General features: G+C 39.1%; 2 protein-coding genes across 26 annotated transcripts; both read left to right on the plus strand.

The window, feature by feature from the left end:
• The first annotated feature begins 398 nt into the window (after positions 1–398).
• On the plus strand, positions 399–13,571 carry LOC112292585 (uncharacterized). Of its 22 annotated transcripts, none has more exons than XR_016506579.1 (28): positions 399–540; positions 1,938–2,058; positions 2,594–3,028; positions 3,386–3,547; positions 3,810–4,129; positions 4,239–4,990; positions 5,247–5,375; positions 5,500–5,718; positions 5,998–6,089; positions 6,200–6,313; positions 6,537–6,624; positions 6,756–6,848; positions 6,978–7,100; positions 7,420–7,506; positions 7,707–7,829; positions 8,026–8,121; positions 8,333–8,425; positions 8,575–8,648; positions 8,808–9,006; positions 9,222–9,307; positions 9,537–9,943; positions 10,159–10,627; positions 11,053–11,247; positions 11,527–11,622; positions 11,852–11,933; positions 12,184–12,337; positions 12,518–12,911; positions 13,115–13,571. XR_016506579.1 is itself a non-coding variant. In XM_024541211.3 (28 exons), the coding sequence occupies exons 2-28, from the start codon at positions 2,021–2,023 to the stop codon at positions 13,226–13,228; spliced, it is 5,118 nt and encodes a 1,705-aa protein (XP_024396979.1). In that variant the 5' UTR covers positions 399–540; positions 1,938–2,020; the 3' UTR covers positions 13,229–13,571. The 22 variants fall into 22 exon arrangements, 14 of the variants coding, with proteins under 14 accessions (XP_024396979.1, XP_073395337.1, XP_073395332.1 ...); XR_012219091.2 differs by having other exon boundaries at positions 11,161–11,247; XR_016506578.1 differs by having other exon boundaries at positions 11,161–11,247; positions 12,192–12,337; positions 12,571–12,911.
• Positions 13,572–19,043: 5,472 nt separating this feature from the next.
• On the plus strand, positions 19,044–21,909 carry LOC112292757 (dormancy-associated protein 1). Of its 4 annotated transcripts, none has more exons than XM_024541563.3 (5): positions 19,044–19,093; positions 19,982–20,104; positions 20,425–20,610; positions 20,776–20,899; positions 21,305–21,909. In XM_024541563.3, exons 2-5 carry the CDS (start codon positions 19,999–20,001, stop codon positions 21,339–21,341), a joined length of 453 nt encoding a protein of 150 aa, XP_024397331.1. In that variant the 5' UTR covers positions 19,044–19,093; positions 19,982–19,998; the 3' UTR covers positions 21,342–21,909. The 4 variants fall into 4 exon arrangements, with proteins under 4 accessions (XP_024397331.1, XP_024397330.1, XP_024397329.1 ...); XM_024541562.3 differs by lacking the exon at positions 19,044–19,093 and adding an exon at positions 19,461–19,757; XM_024541561.3 differs by lacking the exon at positions 19,044–19,093 and adding an exon at positions 19,461–19,614.
• The last annotated feature ends 1,051 nt before the right edge of the window (positions 21,910–22,960 follow it).

A 22,960-nucleotide genomic window follows, 5' to 3' on the forward strand; every position in this document is an offset into this window, starting at 1 on the left:
AAGAGGGTCAGAAACGATGAATGAACGACCACGTGACCGAACGTCATCCATTCATGAGGAGCCACGAACCGAACGTCATCCATTCATGAGGAGCCACGAACCGAACGTCATCCATTCATGAGGAGCCACGAACCGAACGTCATCCATTCATGAGGAGCCACGAACCGAACGTCATCCATTCATGAGGAGCCACGAACCGAACGTCATCCATTCATGAGGAGCCACGAACCGAACGTCATCCATTCATGAGGAGCCACGAACCGAACGTCATCCATTCATGAGAACGAACGGAATTGGACTCGAGGGATGAAGTGGCATCAGGTTATCATCCATCTGCTAGAGATGCGGTGTGCCGTTTTGAGAGAGGGCTTGGAAGTCCTCTTCCCAATAGAGCAAAGGGAATGGAAGCCAACGAAATGGAGAGGCATGGCATGGCAGGGTTTGGAAGCAGCCATCGATAGAGAGCAAACAGATTGAACGTTGCGGCAACCACGACACCCCGTCGCTGTTTCCGCTCCAACCATCCCGATCGCACCGATGGTGCCTCCTCCTCCTCCTCTTTAGCAGCAGCAGCATTTCATCTCAACAGCTTCGATTGATGGTGCTGTGTGTTTGTTCGAAGTTTTCGTGGGATCAGGAGAGTGACGTATGGCCGCATGCCCCTCATAGTTCACGCGTCGAAGTCATTTTGGTTATCCTAGATGGAAATTGAATCGCTTCATCTGAGTAGTCGCGATTCAATGTTAGCGACATGCATGCATTCCTTCTGACGGAAACGTGTTTTGTAGTATGGCGTCGGGAGCAATGGCTGTATGTATTTCGGTTTGGAAACTGTTGTGCGCTGAGCATGAGTCGTACACCTAGTTGTCCTCTGAGTTTTTGAGTGGATTAACGGAATTTTGTTCTCTTCATGTATTTCGAGCCTGGTTCAATTTTGTGTGGTAATTCTTGACGGGAGAATTCTAGGTTTGTCAACTGCAGAGGTGTTGATGGAACCTATAGCAGTTGAAGGCTCGATGTTGTTCCGTCATTTGTTACTAGACTGCATCGTAGGATGTATGTCGGCTCGTTTTGGAAGACATCTTACTGCTATAAATGTGAGTTGCTAGTGTACAGTTTGTTGGTCTCAGAGTAGTTCACTTGAAGTGAGTGAGGAATCGACCAATTCTTGTTACAATTCTGTAATTATGTTGCTTTATATTATACAAATGCACTCGGCTTTCGTGGCGCTTGCTGGACATGGTTAAACCATGCTCAGTTTTCAGATCTTGGGCCCTGCACTTTTCCCTTTCCACAATATTCTGTGTAAAAAACTTTCCGCTCAGTATGGACCAGCTATTTGATTCCTTACTATCTTGTTTATATCAATCTCTCAGTATGAGTTTCAGCGAAAAAGCGTATTCCCTCTTCACCCCTAATTGCAGCTTTTTGCCACTAATTACATGTGATGCCTTTGACTTTCGGATTTTCTAAGCAGATTTGGATCCAAACCTTTACTCTTACAAAAAGCTTATTGTAGTTAACACTGCATCTGAGGGAATAGGTGTTTGAAAAGACCTTGTTTCCGCTATTCTTTATCCCTTTTCAAGTGTTTGGGATACTTGTCATTAAATGCGAAGTGTTTTTCTCGTCTTCAAAATGATGAGCACAACCACCAGTTTGTCGTTAAGGTTATTAAATCATGATCTTCCGACTTTCTTTTTCTTGATGGATCCTCGGCTGTGTTATAGAAGTCGTATGGAGGTTCGTCTTCTCTTTTCTGCTTCATTACATTCTGTTTGGACAACCTGCCGCGTGACCAGCGGATGTAGAATGTCTCACTGCGACCATTGTATTCTAGTGAAGTGACTATTGTGCAGTTCTATAGTGAGGTTCTGTACACTTCAAGCATACATTCCATGTGCAAGATTGACACTGAAATTGTTCCCTTGAAACAGGCCATGCCAGTACAAGAATGCAGCAGCTTACGCGCTGATGATTTCCACACGAGACTCCGCTTAAAAGCAGCCTAGGGAGGTGTATGGACGTTGCAAATATTCAGCAACAGATAACCTTCAGGTTTGCCTTTGTCCCTCATGTTAGCTTTTATTTTGCAACGAATCGTATTAGAAATCGTTGTCTTCTCTATTACAGAAAACGAATGATTTTAGTTGGGGACGGAGTGCACTTAATTTTGTTTCGACAACAGTAGAATCTTGTTTTTCTCTAGTTCGTGGGTCCAATATGTGGTTATCCTCAATTACCCTTAATTTTCATAAGTTTGCCTTCACAAGCATCCAAAACGCACAAATGGTCATGCATTTTGTATGATTTGTAAGTCTCATCCATGCTGCAATTCAGCTCTTTCTTACTTGGTACTCTGCTCTCATGCCTTCATCCAATGGACATGCGTAAAATTGCTGTTGAAATAGTTAATCCCCTAGATATCAGGGTGCGAATGAACCTCAGTTTATTGAGTCCTAATTTAATGCTGTCATTGTCGTTTTCTATGCGCATTAAGGGTATATTGCTTGACTAACTGCAATTCTTGCACCGTAGGCCAAGGCTGGAAGTTGCGGAAGCAATGAAACTAATGCGTGAGCAAATCATCCAGGGTTTTTGATCTGCCAAACTTCTGCTTCAAGCGATTTATGATTCCAATGCAGCTACGGAAACGAAAGCCGGTGAACTACTCTGATGATCATGCCCTCTTCTCGAAGTTGCTTTCAGAAACTGAAGACCCCGATAGCAGCGACACGAACAATTTCTTAATGGGAAACGTAGCTGCTCATGGAAAATCCAAGACAGACATTGAAGCTTCATCAGAGGGAGATGTTGAAACTGCCCTGGCTCGCAGTTGGGGGAGCTTTCATCTTCGTAGCGTCCTTGGTGGACGCAGGGGGCAAAACTCAAATCAAGATGGAGGTGACACTTTTGTGAAAACCAGCAAGCTAGCAGGGATGACTACCTCGGAACGTGTCGATGTGCTTGTAAGAGGAGCAGGTTTAAGTGATGTAGCCCTGTTATCAGAAGAAAATTCCAATTCAATGTGAGTTCTTTCGTGTAGAATAAGGAATTCATTGTGGCATTTATTACAGATCCTCTTCCTTTTCTAAAGTTAATACAAATTGTACAATTGATGGAGACACTAATGAACTGAGAACTTTATCATTTTTGTCGCATAGAATGTAGTGAATTGTCCAGGTAGGAAAGAGATGATTTCGATCGCTGTTTGATGGAAACCACAGTTTTCTAGAATCACATTTTGTGTATCTAATCGTTTGCATGTCTAACAGATTATTAGAATCGCGGTTCAATTTGACTGCTTGGGCAAATTCTAGCTTGAATTGTTTTTCTTAGTTTCTGAGTGAGTTTGTATGACTTATTTGCAAGTTTCATTGCACAGGAGTGGCTTCAATGGTTTTATTAGGATGGCTCTACCCTCATTTCAAGAAGAGAAAAGAAAGAGAAAATTAGAGGAACTTGAAAAAGTCCGAAACTGGGAGCGTCCTTCAAGTTGTTTGGGTTTGAAGGAAGGTCACTTTTGTGATCCTGCACATCACATGCGGTAATGTACGGACCGCTTGCATGACCATCACTGCATTCCACAGTATTGGTGAAAACTTCAAAGCACATGGTGCTTCCCTAGTGTTGGCTACAAGCGCTTAATTTATTTGGCTTTTATAGATCATTCGAGCGTGGGAATCTGAGTGCACGCGTGCTAGTCAAATCCAACGAACGGGTCCCAATTTGCACAAATCAGGTCGACGGCATATTGTATGAGTGTTGCGAGAGACTGACGAGGAATTATTTCCTTTGCCTTTTTGCAGTAATGACAATGGTATACGACCAGCGGCTCCAAGATCTGCCCCCACAGTTGGTCAACATGATGTCTCATGTAACGAAGAAAGTCGTCACCTTCCGTTGCACGAAATTCAGCTCAATGGAAAAGAAAGTCCTACCAGCGCATCCTTGGACAAGTTCCAGGAGGAACTTAGCACTGTTAATGTGGCGAACGGTTCTTATCAAGATGAGCACACAGCAGAAGAAATGAACTGTCGTGAACTGTCTGAGAAGGAGAAGCTTTCTCTAAATTCTGGCGATAAAGTAGAGGCTTGTTTGCCAGATTTGGATGATCCTTCCACTTCCGGTATGGTAATTTGTGAGAGAAATTATTTGACAGTTACCACCTTTTCTTATATCTTCAAAGGGTTCATCGTATCCGGCTTGGGTTCTCACCACCCTAATAAATTTTGCAGGTGTGGAGGACCACGCGACACTTGATGTTTCTTCCAGCCGTCCTAAGAGGTTGCGAAGGATCCGCCAAGTTTCTAGCATGAAACAGAAATTGGGAAGCGGTAGAATGGCAATGGTAGATGACCTCGCGTATCATCAATTTGTGGAATGCGAGAGCAGTGTCAAAACAGCAAGGGTGAAGATTGAAGGAATAGCCCCTAGTTCTAGTTACGATGGTGAATACAAACTTGAAGGAAGTGATAATTTCGGTCATAATGATGATCTAAGCCTGGAACTTCCTTTCAATAAACACGAAAATCGACCTTACTTAGTTCGACGAATCGGTCGGGTGGAGAAGATTTTGTCGGTCAAGAGTAGAGATGCAGGCGCTGATGCCGTCTTCCGTGTGAAGGAGACCCTACGAAGTTATAGGGAAACGGTCAGCGTCCAGGGCTCTGTCCTGCAGAAACACTGTCCTCAGCTTCTGAGGAGTTTCCACAAGCGCATGGATCACTTAGGAAGGAAGAGTGGTCATACTCTTGATGATACGAACTCTCCCGACTTTGACCCTGTCTATACCAAAATAGATAGGATAATTGCATCTGAGCAACGTGGATCCAAGAAATACTATCTGGTGAAGTGGTGTGGCCTTCCCTACACGGAGGCAACATGGGTTAGAGAGGAAAACCTGAGTCAAGATGTTGCAGCAATTTGCCGATTCCACAAAATATCCCTGAGGACTTCTGCCGTACGACGAGCTGAAATATTGTCACAGGCATGGGCTCTGTGTTTAAGTCACGCAGTTTTGTGCTGAGAATTTCAGTAATAGGAGAAACGATTGGTCAATTTCCAACAAAATAAAATGAACGCTACATCTTGTTCTTTATTTCGCTTTTTCTTCTTTTTTTTGGATATATCCTGTCTTCAGCCTTGCCAATTTTTCCGTTCAGCTTGATCTCCCTCAGAATCACGAGAATGTTACTCAACCTCCTTAGTTTCTCTATCTAATGAAATACTTAGCGGTGTTGTAGGGTGTTTTCAAGGATGGAAGGAGACTCAGGGACTACCAGGAGGCAGGTGTTGCATGGCTTGATCACAACTTTAAAAACCGAACCAATTGCATATTAGCTGATGAGATGGGTTTAGGGAAGACCATTCAGGTGTGATACACATTACTGGTTCTCACCGTGTTTAGTTCTCCATAAACATACTAGTTCTGTGATTATAATGGATAAATTCTAGATTATTATGGAGTAATTGCAAAACTTTGTTCCTCACGTGCAGTCTGTCGCAATGCTCGAGAACCTCCGTACAAAACGAAAAATTCGAGGCCCATTTTTGGTTGTGGCACCAGTATCAACGCTTGGCCACTGGCGACGTGAAGTTGAGTCCGCGACGGATATGAATTGTGTCGTGTATACTGGAAATCAAGAAGACAGGCAGATAATTAGAAACTATGAATTTTATTATGGTGATGGAAATTCCTCCGAATTAAAATTCAATGTAAGTCTGCTGTAAATAATAAAAAAATATGATTCGGAATTGAATGTCGTGATCAATGATTCAGGCGCTAAAAGCAGAAGAATTTTTTCTTAACTTGAAATGTATAGAGCGTTGTAAAGCATGGGACATCGTATCCCGTATACTGTGAACTAGCCGTCGTTGCTTCTGAGAGCTCATAAGCTCGCATTGAGTTTTCCAACACGTGGTGATTGCTATCAACTTGGAGAATCGTAGATTGAGGTAATGACTAATTAATGGTGAGCTCATTTTGGTTTCTAGATCTTGTTAACGAGCTTCGAAATCCTCATGAAGGACCAGAACAAGCTTGCAAGGGAGACTTGGCAATACATTATCGTTGATGAAGCCCACAGGTTGCACAATTTACTGATCCTTTTTGAGTTTATGACTATTTATTTTCTGCTCATGCCAACCAAAATCGGCTTGTTAAATATCAGCTTCTGAACCCTAACTGAACCTGCAGGCTGAAATCTCGAGAGTCGAAAACAGCTCAAGCTTTACGACAACTGCGCGTGAGACACGGTGGTCTTCTGCTTCTAACAGGCACTCCTGTTCAGAATAATACGAAAGAGTTATTGTAAGTTGATCTCTGTCTATACATTGATGACTTAGATTGTAAGTAGATTACAGTACAGTGGATGCAAGTTCCTTGTTCTCGAAAAGTAAAACACAGTGCTGATAAGAACATTTGAATTGGACTTCAAACTTTAGTAAACATTACGGCATTCCTTTTCGCTATTAACCATGTTAAGTACGCACTGTGTACGTCTCTTCTTCATATTATTTTGTGAACTTTGCAGTAGCCTCCTCTATCTCCTTGATCGGAACGAGTTTGACTCAGAGGAGGATTTCCTTCTAAAGTATGGCGACATCAAGGCAGCTGAACAGGTGAATCTTTTTGCGCATTCTTTTTACCAAAAGCCCATCTAGTCTAGTGCTTATATTTCTGTATATATTATCATGTATCGGGAAGGCTAGCCTATAATGTGATAATCTATAATATTAATACTTTTGGATAGATCAAAGACCTTCAAGATAATATTTTGAGACCCAGACTATTAAGGCGTATGAAGGAGGATGTAGAGAAGAGTATTCCTATGAAGGAAGAGGTGGTACTACTTTTCAATCATAGATATCTTGGCTTCATGTATTCTCGTGCATTTTCTTTAATTGTACTTCAAATGATTATGTTAAGTTCGATATTAACCTGGCATAAAATCGGGTATCATGTGCGTTGGCAGACTATCGTTTGGGTTGAATTAACCAAGGAGCAGCGAGCTTTCTACCGAGCTATCTATGAAAACAATATTTCGACGTTATTAAAGGGTTCGATAGCCACCAACATGCCGAGTCTTAGAAATGTGGTAAGGCACCACATCAGGTTAAAGGATGAAACTTATTACGTCTCTACACCGAACAGTTAGCAGTCCCAACATTGGAGATTTTACCAATTGAGAAAGATCATGTGCAACATAGATTTTCTTTACAGCAAGTAGAGTTCATCTCCTAGTGGCAGAACTTTATTCGTGCATGAGTTATCTATAGCTTGTATCATATGAAGAGGTACTATTACGATCCCTAGCAGCTGTCTAGCAGCAAAACCTCATTTCGATGTCATACACTCTACAGTTTATCACAAAAATGTCTTCGAGTCCTCTATCTTTCAACTCCAATTGATTGCAGGCCATGGAGCTAAGAAAGCTGTGCAACCACCCATTTTTGTGCGATGGACTTGAGGAGAGTATTGTGTTCAAGCATCGCTCATTGAACGTATGCTAAACATCCCAATTCTTTGAGTGTCTTTTTACCGTGGAATTCCTCAAGGTGTAAGACTTCAAATTATTCCCTGCAATCTAACAATTTAGATTATTTTGAGAATTTACTCTGTGGAAGCTATATCACAGATCGTCTTTATATAAAGAAAATAGTGTCAAAGCATTAACGAGTTAACGTGTATGTATGTGCCACAGGATGGCAATGCTTCAAATTTGGCTGAGACGCTACTTTCCCAGAGTTCAGGAAAGATGGTATTGGTCGACAAACTCTTGCCTAAACTGAAGGAAGCAGGTCGTCGCGTACTCATCTTCTCTCAGGTATGTACTGGATGTTCCTATTGGGTTCTACCGTGGTTAATTATTACGTTCCTGTCTGACGCCATGTCTCTTAGCCTTCTCTGAACTATTTAATCCTTTAGATATGAGCATGAAGGGTAACTTGCAGACTCAAGATGTGTCATATGACGTCTGAGTCTCTCACGTTAAGGCGAATCTCTCATGATGTGGTTGACAGTTCACAATGATGCTCGACCTATTAGAAGACTATCTTCTATCAAAGGGGTATTCCTATGAACGTATCGATGGCAAAATACGTGGTTCTGATCGCCAGGTTAGCATTCACAGTTGAAGAAAAATTCCTCTAAAAACATGAGACGGCTTCATTTTTGTGTCACAACCTACCAAACCCTTCTCCCCCCTTAATATTCGCTCGTGACAATACTTAACCACAGTTAACTAGGTTGTGAAATTCAATTCAAAGCGCGGATCTTTGATGTTATTCTTTTTCCGCTTAACCATCCTGGTCTGATTTGTAAACGTAGGCAGCTATTGATCGTTACTCGGCGAAAGATAGCAGCATCTTTGTCTTTCTTCTAAGCACTCGTGCTGGAGGATTGGGCATCACTCTTACAGCTGTAAGAAAAAGAAACTCTCATCATTTACTACATGTTTCTTGCAGTTCGCTAAGTTTCTCGTAACTGGAAGTTTTTTACATGTAGGAAGATACACTTTCGTATGTAAGTTTTGTAAGAAGTCTAAAGTGTTTGAATTACTTTTGATGCAGGCAGACACATGTATAATATATGATTCTGATTGGAACCCTCAAAATGACCTCCAGGCCATGGCTCGTTGCCACAGGTGCTTAATCAATCTTATTCTTAATCCACCCTTCGTCATGACAATATTATCTTTCTATTTGATTGTTCATTCACTTTTGTCCACTAGTAAGGGACTGAGGCACTAGAAACTATTAGTTGTATCCGACGTCATCTTAGAACTTTTTACGTTATTGTAAAGGATTGGTCAAACCAAAGATGTAAAAATATACCGGCTCATCACAAGGAACACATATGAGCAACGTTTGTTTGAGTGCTCCTCAAGAAAGTATGGTCTGGATGAGGCTATATTGGGTAATCGGATGGGAGTTGATGTAACCCAAGATCATAACAAAAATATTGAAAGCCTCCTTAAGCACGGAGCATATGACATACTTAAGGTATGCAACAATGCAATCACTTAAACAACGATACTTCTCGTCTTAAGTGTATGATATACTTGCCACCCCTTGGAAAATATCATGTACAGGTGTGCAAGGTCTGACAGTAGAACTTGTCTATTCATTTGTGAAGTGTTCGAATCACGCCAAGTACAGATTGAATATTGTAGCCTTCGTTCACTATACATCTTCGTTTTCACTGCACAATTTTGCAGGATGATGGAGAAGCAGCATCTGAATTCAGCTCCCAAAATATTGAACAGATTCTGGAGCAGAGAACTCAACAGCGACAGATAGGAGGGTATAACTACTCCACCGAATGCAAATTCCTCATAAAAACTGAACCTTTCTTCTCAAAGAGATTGGCTAGTGTGAATCATCTTGAAAGGAGTATGCTTGTTTAGATTTTCCGCATTTTCCATAAATCCTCTCTAGCAACTACGATTACCTCATGGTTGAATGTCTTTTTCGCACCAGGTTATCATTCTAGATTGACTCTGACTGGACTTACTATTCGATGATTTTTCCAGGCGAACGAACAATACATTTTCTGTCGCGACGTTTATATCAAATCCTGAATTAGCATCTGAAGATATTCCTGAGGCAGAATGTGATGCAACAGCATCGTGGCATGAGTTGCTTCCCGAGGCTTGTGAGAAGGCTGTTTTGGAAGCTATGGACTCGAAATCACCAATATTGCCTTTGTCAGGAGGTCTCCGTAAAAGGACTCGCAGTGGGATGAATTATAAAGACATGGGTGTATTCGTTGAGAATGAAAATTCAGATGGAAATGATGCATTAAGGAAAATGAGGAAGTGTACAAGAGCCAGGGTTGGCCAGGAACCACAAGGGCTCGATCCATCTGTAAAACAATGGTCTGATCGAGAGCTTAAACGATTAGAAGATCAACTGTTTGCGCTGGGAAGGGGCCGCACTGGTAAGTATACATAATTTCACAGTCGAATTGGTTTCAGGAAGATACTCATGACTTGACTGTCGTATTATGGTCGATATTCATTATTTTTTTCACCATTGATTTATGGAGAGCTTAACCTCACAGCTGAACAGTGTTTTCAACTTCTTTCCTCTTTGTCACTGCAACTGTCCGTGTCAAGCTGCGTCGTGATGTCAGAACCTGGTATCTGCCTGCAGATCAAATCATGGGAGAAGCTCGACTAAGCCACCGTGGTTCTGAAGAAGTTGAAGAGGTTTCTGAAGCACTGATCCATCTTTGTCAGTACATGCAAGTGTGTAATGGCTTTGGAGTCTTTCAACCAGATTCTCCAACAACGGGTGAAGTGACGGGGAAAGCAAGTGATCGAAGATATCCAATTATTGGGCCATCACTTTCAGCTATCCAAGAACAGGGAATTACAAAATCGAAATTAATCACTAAAGTTGAGACCAGAAGCAAGCGAAACTGTGGTACTCGGGTATTGTCTAATGCAACTAAATTGATGATCAACGGAGAGATCCAACCTTCACGAGGAAAGTCTCAGCTTGACGCAGGAGGAGAATCTTTGGAGGACACTCATCACGAGCCCCCAGTAGTACCAGCTGTTGCTTTACTAGCGATGCAATCATTAGAGTTTCAGCAACGACTTCAAAAAGAGGCCCAAAGGTACTCAAATCTCACTAGAAATTTATTGCGCAATCTTGGTATTTCCAAGGTTCGTGAGTCACTGTAGTTGATGAATGGGATACATTTTTTCCTAGGAGAACATTGTGCAGAGTTTCATCCCGGCTACATAGTTCGACTATAAATCTGTGCTTGTCCTCCGGGTAAACAGCGATACTCTGTCGCAATTAATTATGTCGAACCTCTGATGGACGTTGGGGTAATTTGGTCAAACGTCTGTATGTTTGCTTGAGGTTCCGAGGTTCATCGATAATTGTCCTCTGATTGTAGATGTGCAAGCTACTACAATGAAATCTCAGATGGAAGATTAGTGCTGTCATTCATGATATGGATGAATATTAGTGACTCTAAGAGTGTTAAGTTACAACATTCTTCGGCTCTGATTTGTTGAACGCGGTTTATGACAGCTTTCTTTGCTTCAGCACTTCTCTGTTCGCAACTTAAGGGCGGTCAGACGTTCGCAGTATTATCAACATCTGCTCACCTGACATGGGAGGAACATGCTATACTTACAGGTATTTGCAGTCCTTGGAGGATAGCCAATTATTGGCTGAGGCTCTTCAGTCTCAACTTGGAGCTTTTCCCCCTCACGTTGCTTTCAGGTTATAGGAAACGATCCTCTTTGTTATAACCTTGGTGTAAATATCGGCCTCTCTTGATTTGTGTCTCACCCCTGAGCATTCCTACAACTAAGTCGTATGAGGTTTGTCTGTTAAGAAATAGTTGTGTAACAATGGTAGAAAAGTCACTGACAGGTGGTTTTTCAGCCGCTTTCGTAACCGAGAAACATGTATAAATTTGAGGTGGAATTAATAAGTCATTTGAGTCCCTGTAGAGTTAGTACTAATCGTATTTATGGATGTACAAACTGGGGTCTGCAGATCAAAGAAGCTTCCAGATTGGTGGGGGAAAAAGGAAGATGCTGACCTTCTAAAGGCGGCACACCTGTATGGTCATAAATTCTTTAAAAGGATGAAGTAAGTTGATAGTATTTGGTCTAATGATATGCGGATGCATATCATGCATCATTTCACTGCAAAAAAAAGCTCAATCACACGGTTGACTCTGTGGCTTATCTCTAAAGTTCCTCTTATTTGTAACGGTGATTGATGACTGGGCGGACTTGCATTCATGATTAAATTGCGTATTGTTGCTGGTTTAGTTTGTGTTTATAGCTAAAAAGGTTTAACCCTTGCTTTTCCATAGGTCAGACACTAGTCTCTCCTTCGTTTCAAGGGTGAACACTCTTGTCAACACCAAGAATTCCAACGCAAAATCCCGTCCGAAGGTAAGTCTTAAGAAGTCTGTATTTTCATATCTATGGATGCATGATTTTCTATGATATCTGAAAATGTGATCCATTTACATCAAAATAATCCTAATTGTCAAAGACCAAGTCTTAGTTTGGCAACCAGCATATTCCAGATCGAACATAACTCACCATCCTTACTGCATTTTAGGATCATTCACTAGGAGTCTAGACAAGGCTATTACGTATAGAATCCGAGGATTTACGCATTTGTATGTATGGCTAATAGACATATAGGTGCAGGACTCAATTGGAAAGAAGAGCGAAGATTTGCCCTCGGAATCTGTGCTCTGCTCGAGGCTGAAGAAACTTACGGAGGCCCTACGCGACGCGGCAAGGAAGAAGGTGCCAGAGATGGTTCACATTTCAGAATCCTCTCACAGGTCAGATTACTACACAGGTCCTTACTACCTCTAGCCACAAGTCGAATGTGTCGGTTAGCTGGACATACTGGAAATCACATGTGGTCTATGGTGAGACCCACAAATAGCATGACACTGTAAATTAAGAACAATTATTGGATTTTTTAGATATTTAGTGTATGCTACCATTCTCTACTGCAGGAAGGCAGGAGATCGGCAAGGGTCTGATGCAGCACCTTTGAATGAAAATCCAGAAAAGGCAATTGGTGTTTTGAGTTGCCCTCCATCTTCCAATCAGCTCTGTATGACAAAAATCCTAACCGCTAGCTTGGCTATGGATTTTGAGAAGAAGGGTAAAGGAGAAGGTTCACATTCCAAAGGAGCCTCTGGAACTCATGCAGGCTTACCCGACTGCAATATGGCTGGATCCAAGGGTAGATTTCTTCGATCCCCATATTTTTCAGGAACAGTGAGATCATCAAAAGTATTTCGTCTGAAGAAAAAAAAGTCGTCAAGGTCCAGAAGGACTGTTCAGTTCAAGTCACCGAAACAGGAGGACGTAATTTTCAAGGTTCTCAAGGACGAGAAACGTAAGGTGTGCTTCAGAACCTGGATGTAGACTCTTGTTTGCGTGTACGGATCATTGCTGCAAAATGACCTTTCACATGGCCTATTCTTGTAGTCCACTTACCACATTGGTGTCTGTGGCAACATTTTTTCTTCTGTGATAAGAAAGTTTTATCTCTGCAAAAGGTATCATATATTTATTCTCTGGTGAATATCCATGACATATTGCAGGAAATTCAGGATTCTCTCAGACGTAAGCAACAAGCAAGTGATAAACATTATGAAACTGGCAGTAGTAGCAGAAAATACAGAAACGTTTCGTGCAAATCGAGATCTTATCATTAAAATGCTCACTGTACCTTCATTTTGTTAGTGCTCGTCCTGGTGGGTCGCCTTCTGTAGGTCTCGAAACTGAGGGTATGGGATATGAGCTTATTTAATAGTGTTCACATTCAGTGAACAGATTTGTGGAAATGAACTTCGGATTGAAATAGATAGAATTTCGTCAGGTCCGCATCTGTCCTCTCTGACTTTAGCTGCTCTCAATTTTTGAATATTCGGAGGAACAGATTCATATTCAGAGAAAGAGCTACTCGCTCAATCTGATTGGTACAGCAGTTTTGAGTGATTATCATTTCCTTGAGCAATTGGGTATTATTATCAAGTTACACCCCGTCATTAGAAGCAATTCCACTTCATTTTTGCATGTTCAAAATGTGTTCCCTCACTTAGCCCCCTCTCACCTTTGTTGGAATCTTGGGCCTTAGCAAGCCCCTGGGCTAGCTCAGGGGACGATGTTAGTGATATGGGCTAGCATTGGTGGGTAAGGGTTGCGTAGGATATTTCCTCTTTTTTTTTTCTTTTTTTTTTTTTTTTTTTTAACCTCAACATGGGCTCAGCCTTTCGTCTGCAATTACTGTTGTTGCACATATTCATGAGCTAGCTACACTATTACTACCTATTGTGAAATCCCCTCACGAAAGCCCTTGTCGCACAAGCTAAGGATCAACTTGCGATAGCACTTCGTCTATCGTTCTTGCTCTCCGTTAGAACGGCACAAGCATCATTGGTTGCAAAATATCTTGCATCTTTCCTCGTCTTTCATCTTCTTCTTTCTGTGCTTTTGAGTTGGTTTTCATGATCTTTTTATATTTTCAATATCAGCGTGCCCCTTGTAGCTAAGTATACAACATGCGTTTTTTATTCTCTTTCAAGCTTACCAAGGGACTGTTCACCCACATGTAGAAGACGGACTTGGTTTAGCCTACTGGGCTTAACAACAGATTTTCAGATTATGGAAACTTAGTTCACTTATGATTTTTTTGTAACACAAAAATGAACAATGTCAAAAGAGTTATTTCAAAAAATGCAAGCAAAGCATATCTTAAAAATAAATTGTTCATGGACTTATAAAATTAAATTTAGATTGCTTTTGATAATTAGAATGATTGACTTAAATAAATTATTTGTAGTAATTCAAAAATCTAAATCAATTTTATAATGTTAATCTTGTACTAACAAAGTTGGATACAATTTTATAATCTTATTTTTAGACTTTTCTTTTCTCAATAAGTGTATATTTATTTTTATTCCTAAGACAATGGCATTGTTAAAGACAACTTCTGGTTTTTAGAAAATTTTCTTTGAGAAATTCATTAATGCTTTAAAAATAAAATAAAAAAATATCAATATAACATACCAAATTCTTTACAAATTTAGTACGTGTCAACTTAGAAAAAAGATATATTATTGTAATTGCAAAACATATTGTTTAAAGATAGATTTGTAGAACTTTACTAGTAGTTTTGGGTTTTTTCTTAGAAATGAAGTTCATACTTAACATTGTTGCTTGGATAAATATATATATATATATATATATATATATATATATATGAGATTTATTATTATATTATTATATTTTAATAAAATTAAATCTAAAAATCACAATAGAAGTTTCTATGGCTTCACACTTAAAATATGTTTATCTTTGTAGAAAAAAATTTAGAAAAACATATAGAAAACAAGATAAAAATAAATAAATAAAAAATTAAAAATAAAGATAAAAATGAAAAAAAAAAAAAAAAAAAAAAACCAAACCAAACCAAATTGGTGAAAGAATACTTTAACAAAAAACTATAATTTTATTAATATAAAAGATTGCATGGAATTTTGTACATTTTAGGTTGTAATGTTTATGTCTTTTATATTGCCAAAGTCCTTTAAGTATATTTTAGGTTGTAATATACTAGTGGTTTTGGCTAAAATTATTTTTTTATTTTTTTATTTTTTTATCCAAATTGTCTACATGGCAATATAAAAAATACATATTCAAAATATTTTAATGTACTTGAATCTTATTTTTATTTTTATTTTTTTGATTTACTAATGTGTTTAAGAATTTATATTTGATGATGTAGGTTGTTTCTTAATAATATTTTGAACAATTTAAATATATTCTTCTATATTTTAACATTAATAAATTTAGGAAGCTCCCAAGTGGACTATTCTCTTTTATTGCATGGACACCTCTCCCACTTGCCCGTCCTCTTCCTTTTCATACTGTGCACCTCTGCACATATACTCCATAAAAATTAATTATTTTTAATTTTAAATCATGATTCTTAAAATACAATTTTTAACTCATAAATCTTATTATAGTTATTACTTTAATACTAAAATTTGATATGCTATTATTTATATGCATTCTATTATTGCATATTGTCTCAACCTTCAATTTTTTTGACCTTGTAAGGCTTTGTATTTTTTTATTACCATTGGTATTACCATTGGTATTTAATAATAAAACATAAAATATAATTTTTTATTACCATTGGTATTTATCAATGTTGAGTAATTTTTTTTAATTATTTAAAATCAAAAATAATTATTTTTTACAAAGGTGTATATATTGGAGTGTGATGCACAAAGGGGAGTCCATGCATTAAAATGGAGGTGTCTATCTAGCATTTTTTAAAATTTATAGTCATAGTATTAAATATATTCTTTGTTATTCTTTTTTATTCTTAAATATATTCTTTGTTATCAAATAAATGAAGGAATTGAAATATTTTCAAAATATTTTTAATAATTTATAAACAATTTATAAAATATAATATCTTCACAATTTTAGACAACTAATATAATAATAATAATAATTATGTAATAGTTTTATATATAGACAAATTAAATCAATTTATGTAATTAATTATAATAAATTTAATAAATCTATTACAGTATTATTACTAATAAATAAAATACAAAACATGTAACTAGTAGCACTGCAATCTATCTAATTTTTGAAGCAATTTATATACTGTTGTATTTCTAATTTTGTATCCAATCTTATTTTTATTACTTTGTGTTATTTCAAGTGTGATTATTTTATTTTATTTATTTACTTTTAATCCCATAGCATTTAGAATTAAGATTTATTCTTGTACTATAAATTTAGATAAAATATTATAAGTATTTTTTAATTTATTATTTTATATATTATAAATAATAATAATATAATTTAAAATAATATTAGTATTATATTTAATATTCTACTAAAAATAATACACTAAATAAAAATACTATTACAAAATTAACATTAATTAGCCATTACAAAGGTAAAAACTGAAGGAATCTTAATATCTAAAAGCACGCTATAAAAGAATGTGGTCCAAAAGTGTTATGTACATTCCTTGCATAGTAAAGAAAAGTTATTCTTTAGAATTGTGAGTCTTTTTTATATCACAGACAGTAAGAAGATTGTACAAAATGAAGCAATTTTTATCCCATTTCTATATAAAATACTAAACCTTTTATTTCAATATCATAAATTTTGATAAATTTTATAGTGAATCTTTAAAAAACTTTCAGGGGCATTTTTAACAACTTTTTACTTAATTTGTCAATTCTTTAAAAAAAAACCATTTTTTAAAGAGAATCTAACATAAATTTGGGTGACAATGCTATTCATGTCATTTACAAAAGAAAATGCATTCTACTCCCTATTTTCCTCTTTTACCTTTTCTTTTTATTGATTAATCTAAATATAAACCAACTAGAGGAATTATCTCAACATTAACCTTTATCACAAACTTTAAAATTGTTTTTTGTCACAATCTCTCCTAATCACAAAATTCTTTAAGAAGAGTTGATAATAATACATGTCTTTGCTATGCAAGCTAAACTCTCAATCACACCACTACCAAATGAAGGTTGGTAATTCTAATCCTGCCACCATATGCGAATTGGGCAAACTAGTTCAATTTAAAATATATAATTCAGGTTAATGTTCACTTAGTAGAAAAATCAGATTAAACAAAAACTTATCACTAGCCAAACTGCAATCTTGAAAGTAAAATCACACCATTCTAACAAGAACACTCTTTTTTTCTTTTCTTTTTCTGTGAATCCCCAGCTTACACGACCACTTCACAATTGTCATCACTCAATTGCGAAATGGTGAGAATAGATTATCAAGGACAACAAAGCTACCCACAAATCTGCAATGAAGAATGGGCGATGGATGATCGGAGCATCCTCACTGACCAGAGGACTTGCAGATGGCGTTGACAAGAGATTCGTAGGAGCCACCTAACAATTCTCCTGCGACAACCCAAGAGAAGAAGCAGAAGAAGATGAAGAAGACGACCGAAGCACGAAAAAAGGCTCTGCATCGACGGAAGCACAGTCGCAAAAAAAACCCTCATCCGGGGCAGCATTCGGGGCGGAATTTGTAGGGTTTCCGCCCTCGCAGAAGAGACTGAAATGGGTTTCCTCCAAAATCTTAACACGCCTGCTCTTCGTCGCCAATTTTCCTCGCCAACCAACAAACGGCGTTAAAATTCCCATTTTCTAGTCCAATGCTCCACCGACAGGGTGACCAGTCGCAACAAGGAAATATAGTTGTCCTTATGGAATACTCTTTCTCGCCGTAGATCTGGGACAAATATCTTCTGAGGGTGACGATGCTGACGAGGACCCCGGAAACCTTGAGGATAACCTGACAGCATGGACCCCACGTAGACTGGCCCCCTTCAGCCAATCATACGTGGCGAAGTGCCAACTATGCCCTCCATTTCGGATTCGTGGTAAAATATCCGATCCCGATGTCAATTCCGCACTACTCCTGTGTCGTATTCGTCTTCCTGGACGTTCCTAATCCCGTGTGGCGTGGCTTTAGGTCAAATGCCCCATCTCCGTTTTCACATGCGTCGTCGAGTACTGGTTGCATGTTCAATATGTCTTTTATGTATACCGTACTAATTCACGTATTTCTTACCCATCTATAGGAAGTGATTGTCAATTGCAATAGCGAGTTCGTTTTAATTTTTTTCGTCTAATTGAAAACTTGTTGATCGTCATAAAAGTAAAAAAATATATGTACAGTATTATTCTGAAAATTTGATATTCTGAAATAAAAACAGTCATAAAAAGACACCTCAAATTTAAAAAGATTGGTTGTGTACAGAACCATGCTTGTTAGTTAGTGTTATTAATTTACCTTTACTATTTTATGCATATATTTAACGCTACTTGATTAATTTACAGATTATAAACTTATAACACTAACGTATTTGATAAATTACTATAGTAATACTAAAGTAATACCAAAAAAATTATTATTTATTTTTCGGAAAAAAGCAGCTTTTAGAATAAGAATGCCTACCATTTTCATTTAATTATGGTAATACAAAACAAACACCTGTTTGGTAACAGACCGAAAATTCGGTTTAAATCTGTAGAGGATTTAATTAGTAAATTCTAAAACGGGCTCATAGGTCATAATTAAACATTTCCACATCAACAATACCTGTGTAGATAATGCTGACCAGCTTACGAAACACATCCATCCCTGAGAAAAATCCAATATTCAAATGCTTTTCATCTTTGGTGTAATCGCTGCATGCACGTGAAATCCTATTCCTCGACAATATAAAATTTAAGCAGAATAAAACGAGGAAGTGAAAAACCAAAACAACCAAGAGTGAGAATAGTTTAGTTCTTGGTGTTGTTCAAAACATGTGAGAATTTGCAAAAACTGCACATCGTTAGTTTACAAAATTCGATAGCTCGGGGGATTAAAAAGCTCATCACTGAAGTTAGGGGGTTGTTGTAGCATGCGATATAAAGTGAGGCGACTCGGTCTGAGAGAATTGATGGTTTGAGAATTCCACATCAACTAGTCGGGCGTCGTGACATTACCACAGCGCTGCTGCGGTAAGCATTCTTGCACAAGTCTCCCTACCCTTGCGGGGCGTGCATGATTTTTTTGAGGCGCGATATCTACTTGCACTTCGGCTTTGCCTTGCCGGAATAAAATTTTGAAGAATTGGTAGAAGTTTAACGTACAGTCAAACCTTTGAACCTGACACAGCGGAGGAAATAGACACGAAGAGGCGGATAGGAACACTCACGAGAGTTCATTGAATTGCAGTTGCAGTGGTGGATGCCAAGCCGGCATAGCCCAACGAAGAGTCCTTTGTGTTTACAGTAGTCACTGTGGATGGATGAACATGTGCTGAGACTGCGTGGCATGAGCCATAAAAAATCATAAGTAGCTGATGTGAGTTTGTGCTCAGAGAAAATACCACTGTCTTGAGCTCCTCCCATCAATTGTAGCATCTTCTCTCAGCACACTAGTTCACATCGGTAAAGATTATGAAGCTCTGGTTCTCTTTCTTCTAGTTGTGTTAAGCAGACGTTTCTAGTTTGTTCTCTCAGCACACTAGTTCACATCGGTAAAGATTATGAAGCTCTGGTTCTCTTTCTTCTAGTTGTGTTAAGCAGACGTTTCTAGTTTGTATCTCAGTCGCTTCCTTCGTTGCGTCATATTTGAAGTCCAGAGTCGGAAGTTGTTGCTGGCGTAAGGAGTCTTGGAGTGGTGAGAGATAACAAGTTCTTTGCTGCATGGAAGTCAGTTTTACGAGGAGGATAAGGAGGACGAGGATTTGTGTTCGTTTAGTGCGGATCTGATGTTTACCTTGAAGTTTGTAGCTGAGTGCATGAAGTGGTGTTCGCATTGAGCTCTCGGTTTTGATTTGATTTGATTTGATTTGATTTTTGGTGAAAGCGAATTTATATCAGTGGCAATTGTTGCATGTATAGAAACAATCAGCGTAGATATGGCCGGAATGTTGGAGAAGCTCTGGGACGACGTCGTAGGTGGTTCAGCTCCTGACAAAGGCTTGAAGCAACTGCGGAAAAACAACTCAGAGAATGGACGCGACGGTGAGGCTTCCGGCATGCTTTCCGATCTTTGCATTGCTAGTGTAACACATGCTTGTAATTGCAAACTAGATTATGAGGTTGTGCAAGTATGTTACATATGACTGGATGTGTAAGTCTTCCACGTTTTTGCACATTCTTGAGTGGGACGCTTTGTTTTTATTTTAGTTTGCTTCCATTTCAATGCCTCAGGAGTTTTCTGACGCCTGCTACAGCGTAAATGTCCTCCGTTTTCTTAAATTCTTAGGTGCTTTTGGTTCGTCTCTCTTTCTTTTTTAGAGCTTAAAGCCGTGCAACTAAGACGTGTGTGCTGTGCAATGTAGCGATGCATGATCCAAGGGTCTTGGAGCGACGCTTCAGTGCAGGAGCATATGATAGCCCGTCGCAGAACATATCCATTAAGAAGCCTCAGAAAATGACTATGTTGGACACCGACTCCGTGGCAGGCACCCCCAGTAGTCTGGGATCAACCCCGCCTGCTTCACCGTCCATGGCTTCTCCTTCATCTTGTAAGTGTGAATGAGAGCATCTTTCTTACTTGCTAAGGGAATCCGTTATTCGACCTCTTAAGTCTCAAATTGTGCTCATGTTGACACAACGATTCGATTCCTTCGGAGGATGCTGCTCAGCGGCTACAGATTGCGCTAACCACTGTTATCATGCTCGTTGTACAGATCACAAGGAAAAGGATAATATCTGGCGTAGCGTCTTCCACCCAGGACAGAACACGGTGATGCGCAAGGTGGGATCTGACAAGTTCGACAAGGCGCAGCCAAATTCGCCCACAGTTTATGATTGGTAAGTTGAGCTTCACCGTGTCAGTCCGACATTTTGCGTTGGACAGATTATAGTTATATGAACCAGCGAAGTCAGGCCCCTGTATGCACAGAGGCACATCGTGTCCTCACATCATGCCCTGCCACCACCAGCTTGTACTAATATCTGCTAAGGATTAGTGCAAAATTAGCGGCATTCGCCGAAGAGGTTCAGGCGGGGCTTTTATGCTTTGCCATGCTTTGCAGGGTAGTGATCATCTCCCTTGATAAATGAGAAGAAAGCGAGCGATCAAAGGGTTTCTTGACTCGTTCTCGTTCACATGAGAGATTCATTCACAAAATTATCTTTCTTCCTTGTATTCAAAGGTGGATATAGCCTAAGAGAACGAATAATAATGGCTCGGCTACTCGGGATTCCCTGATGCAGGCTTTACAGCGCCAATACGAAGTCGGAGTACCGTTAGGTGCACAATTTCGAGATCGACGACCAATTGTTACCGCGTTGGACACGCGGGAACAATCTCGAAAACTCGCAACATCTTCAGACTCAGCCTGCACTAATATGTCCAGGGGCCACACTGCACTCATCCGAAAAGTAACGAAAGTTGCGACTTATACATTTGCTAACACCCCGGTGCCCAAGGCCGTTCTAAAGTATACTTGCAGTAATTTTGATGCATGCAGTCGTGTTTCGCTCTGTTACCTGAATCCGGTAATTGTTACTCTGCACTCAGCTGTGCACAGCTCACTTGCATTCCATCCACGGTTCGAAGCAATTTTGAGTGAACTGAAGGGAAAAAATTACAAAAATACAAAAAACAAAAACAAAAACAAAAAAAACAAAAAAGAGACGATAAAACTGAAACTAGAAGTTAATTTCAGGCTTTGGGTTTTTGTATTCAAGAGTAAGTTTTGTGTACATTTTTCTACCTTAGTTGCCGGAGTGCTTTCTAAAAGCTCGGTAACAAGTAGACCGACTCGGCAAAGTACTTGTTTCCTGTTTGTATTAAGTAAAATTTTGACTTGCTTGTACATCGAAAGTTTCTTTCATGCATTTATACAGAGCTTTCTAATTTTGCAATTTTTGACACCCATTCAAATACGTGGACTGTACTGGTTGGTTTATTGCGTTAAAATTTGGATTAATTGGGACTGCTTATACCCTGAACACTATTATATTTTATTTCTCCATTGAGCTTGTCTGCCGCGTGTCAGTAACATTTTATCTTCAAACATGGAATTTCTCAAGAACGGAAAAGGCAACGTGATTGACTTTTTCCTTCCAACCACCAGTAATATGTTCTGTTTCTCATGTTTCGAGGAATTGTTAAATTTAAATGGAAACACGTTTTTCGAAAAACGTGCTGACCGAACTTGCTTTTAACCACCCAGTATTCGCTTACCGTTTCACACGTGCCATTAGCATTGAGTTTATCTTTCTTTACTGTTCCACCTTATCTTCTTTTTTTTCGCTGTCCACGGGGTCTATTCCATTTATCAGGTGGAATTTGTCCACCTGCAGTACCCAAGATCTTGGAGGCAGGAAACTGTTCCCCTCGTTAGATACCTCGGGCGTTCGCCTAATAGTGCCAAAAACAACCCGAGCAGATTTTCTTACTGTACGACAATGAAACCCTAAAATGAAACATACCAAGACTTGTGTGCAGCAGATCAATTGCCCGCATCTACCTCACCTGTTTCAGTTGATTAACACTATTGAACTACGAATGCGTATGCAGAACCCACTTCACAGTGAACTAGCTCTTCCCAGCGTCCTTGGAAGCTGTTGGCCAAGGTGGTCATGCCGGAGGAATTCAGACAGTCGAACATCGCACCTCAAAAAACCATACATGTTGGGAAACTAAATGCTCACGACACTGCGCAGGCTCCCTCTAAAAGACGCGAAAAAGCTTGCAACCTATTCCTATCTCCTCCATGAGCAGCTCCGACATGGAACAATCTGTCCGTGCTCCTACATGGAGATTATGCCATGAGTGTGGAATTGATCATTGGGGTTCGACAATAGTCTCGGCTGCAGATCAAGTTTCACTACATATATTACTAGATTTCATGCTTTCACGAT

Source organism: Physcomitrium patens, chromosome 15 (assembly GCF_059467195.1).
Source record: "Physcomitrium patens ecotype Gransden chromosome 15, ASM5946719v1, whole genome shotgun sequence".
NCBI classification, from domain to species: Eukaryota; Viridiplantae; Streptophyta; class Bryopsida; order Funariales; family Funariaceae; genus Physcomitrium; species Physcomitrium patens.

Bases quoted from the DNA above. Each gene is read 5' to 3' on its own strand.
- LOC112292585 (XM_024541211.3), top strand. From the start codon at position 2,021: ATGGACGTTGCAAATATTCAGCAACAGATAACCTTCAG. The intron at 6,849-6,977 runs GTACTACTTTTC...GTGCGTTGGCAG, and splicing joins TTCCTATGAAGGAAGAGGTG to ACTATCGTTTGGGTTGAATT. The intron at 11,934-12,191 runs GTAAGTCTTAAG...ATAGACATATAG, and splicing joins ACGCAAAATCCCGTCCGAAG to GTGCAGGACTCAATTGGAAA.
- LOC112292757 (XM_024541563.3), top strand. From the start codon at position 19,999: ATGGCCGGAATGTTGGAGAAGCTCTGGGACGACGTCGTAGGTGGTTCA. The intron at 20,105-20,424 runs GTGAGGCTTCCG...TGTGCAATGTAG, and splicing joins CTCAGAGAATGGACGCGACG to CGATGCATGATCCAAGGGTC. The intron at 20,611-20,775 runs GTAAGTGTGAAT...CTCGTTGTACAG, and splicing joins CATGGCTTCTCCTTCATCTT to ATCACAAGGAAAAGGATAAT.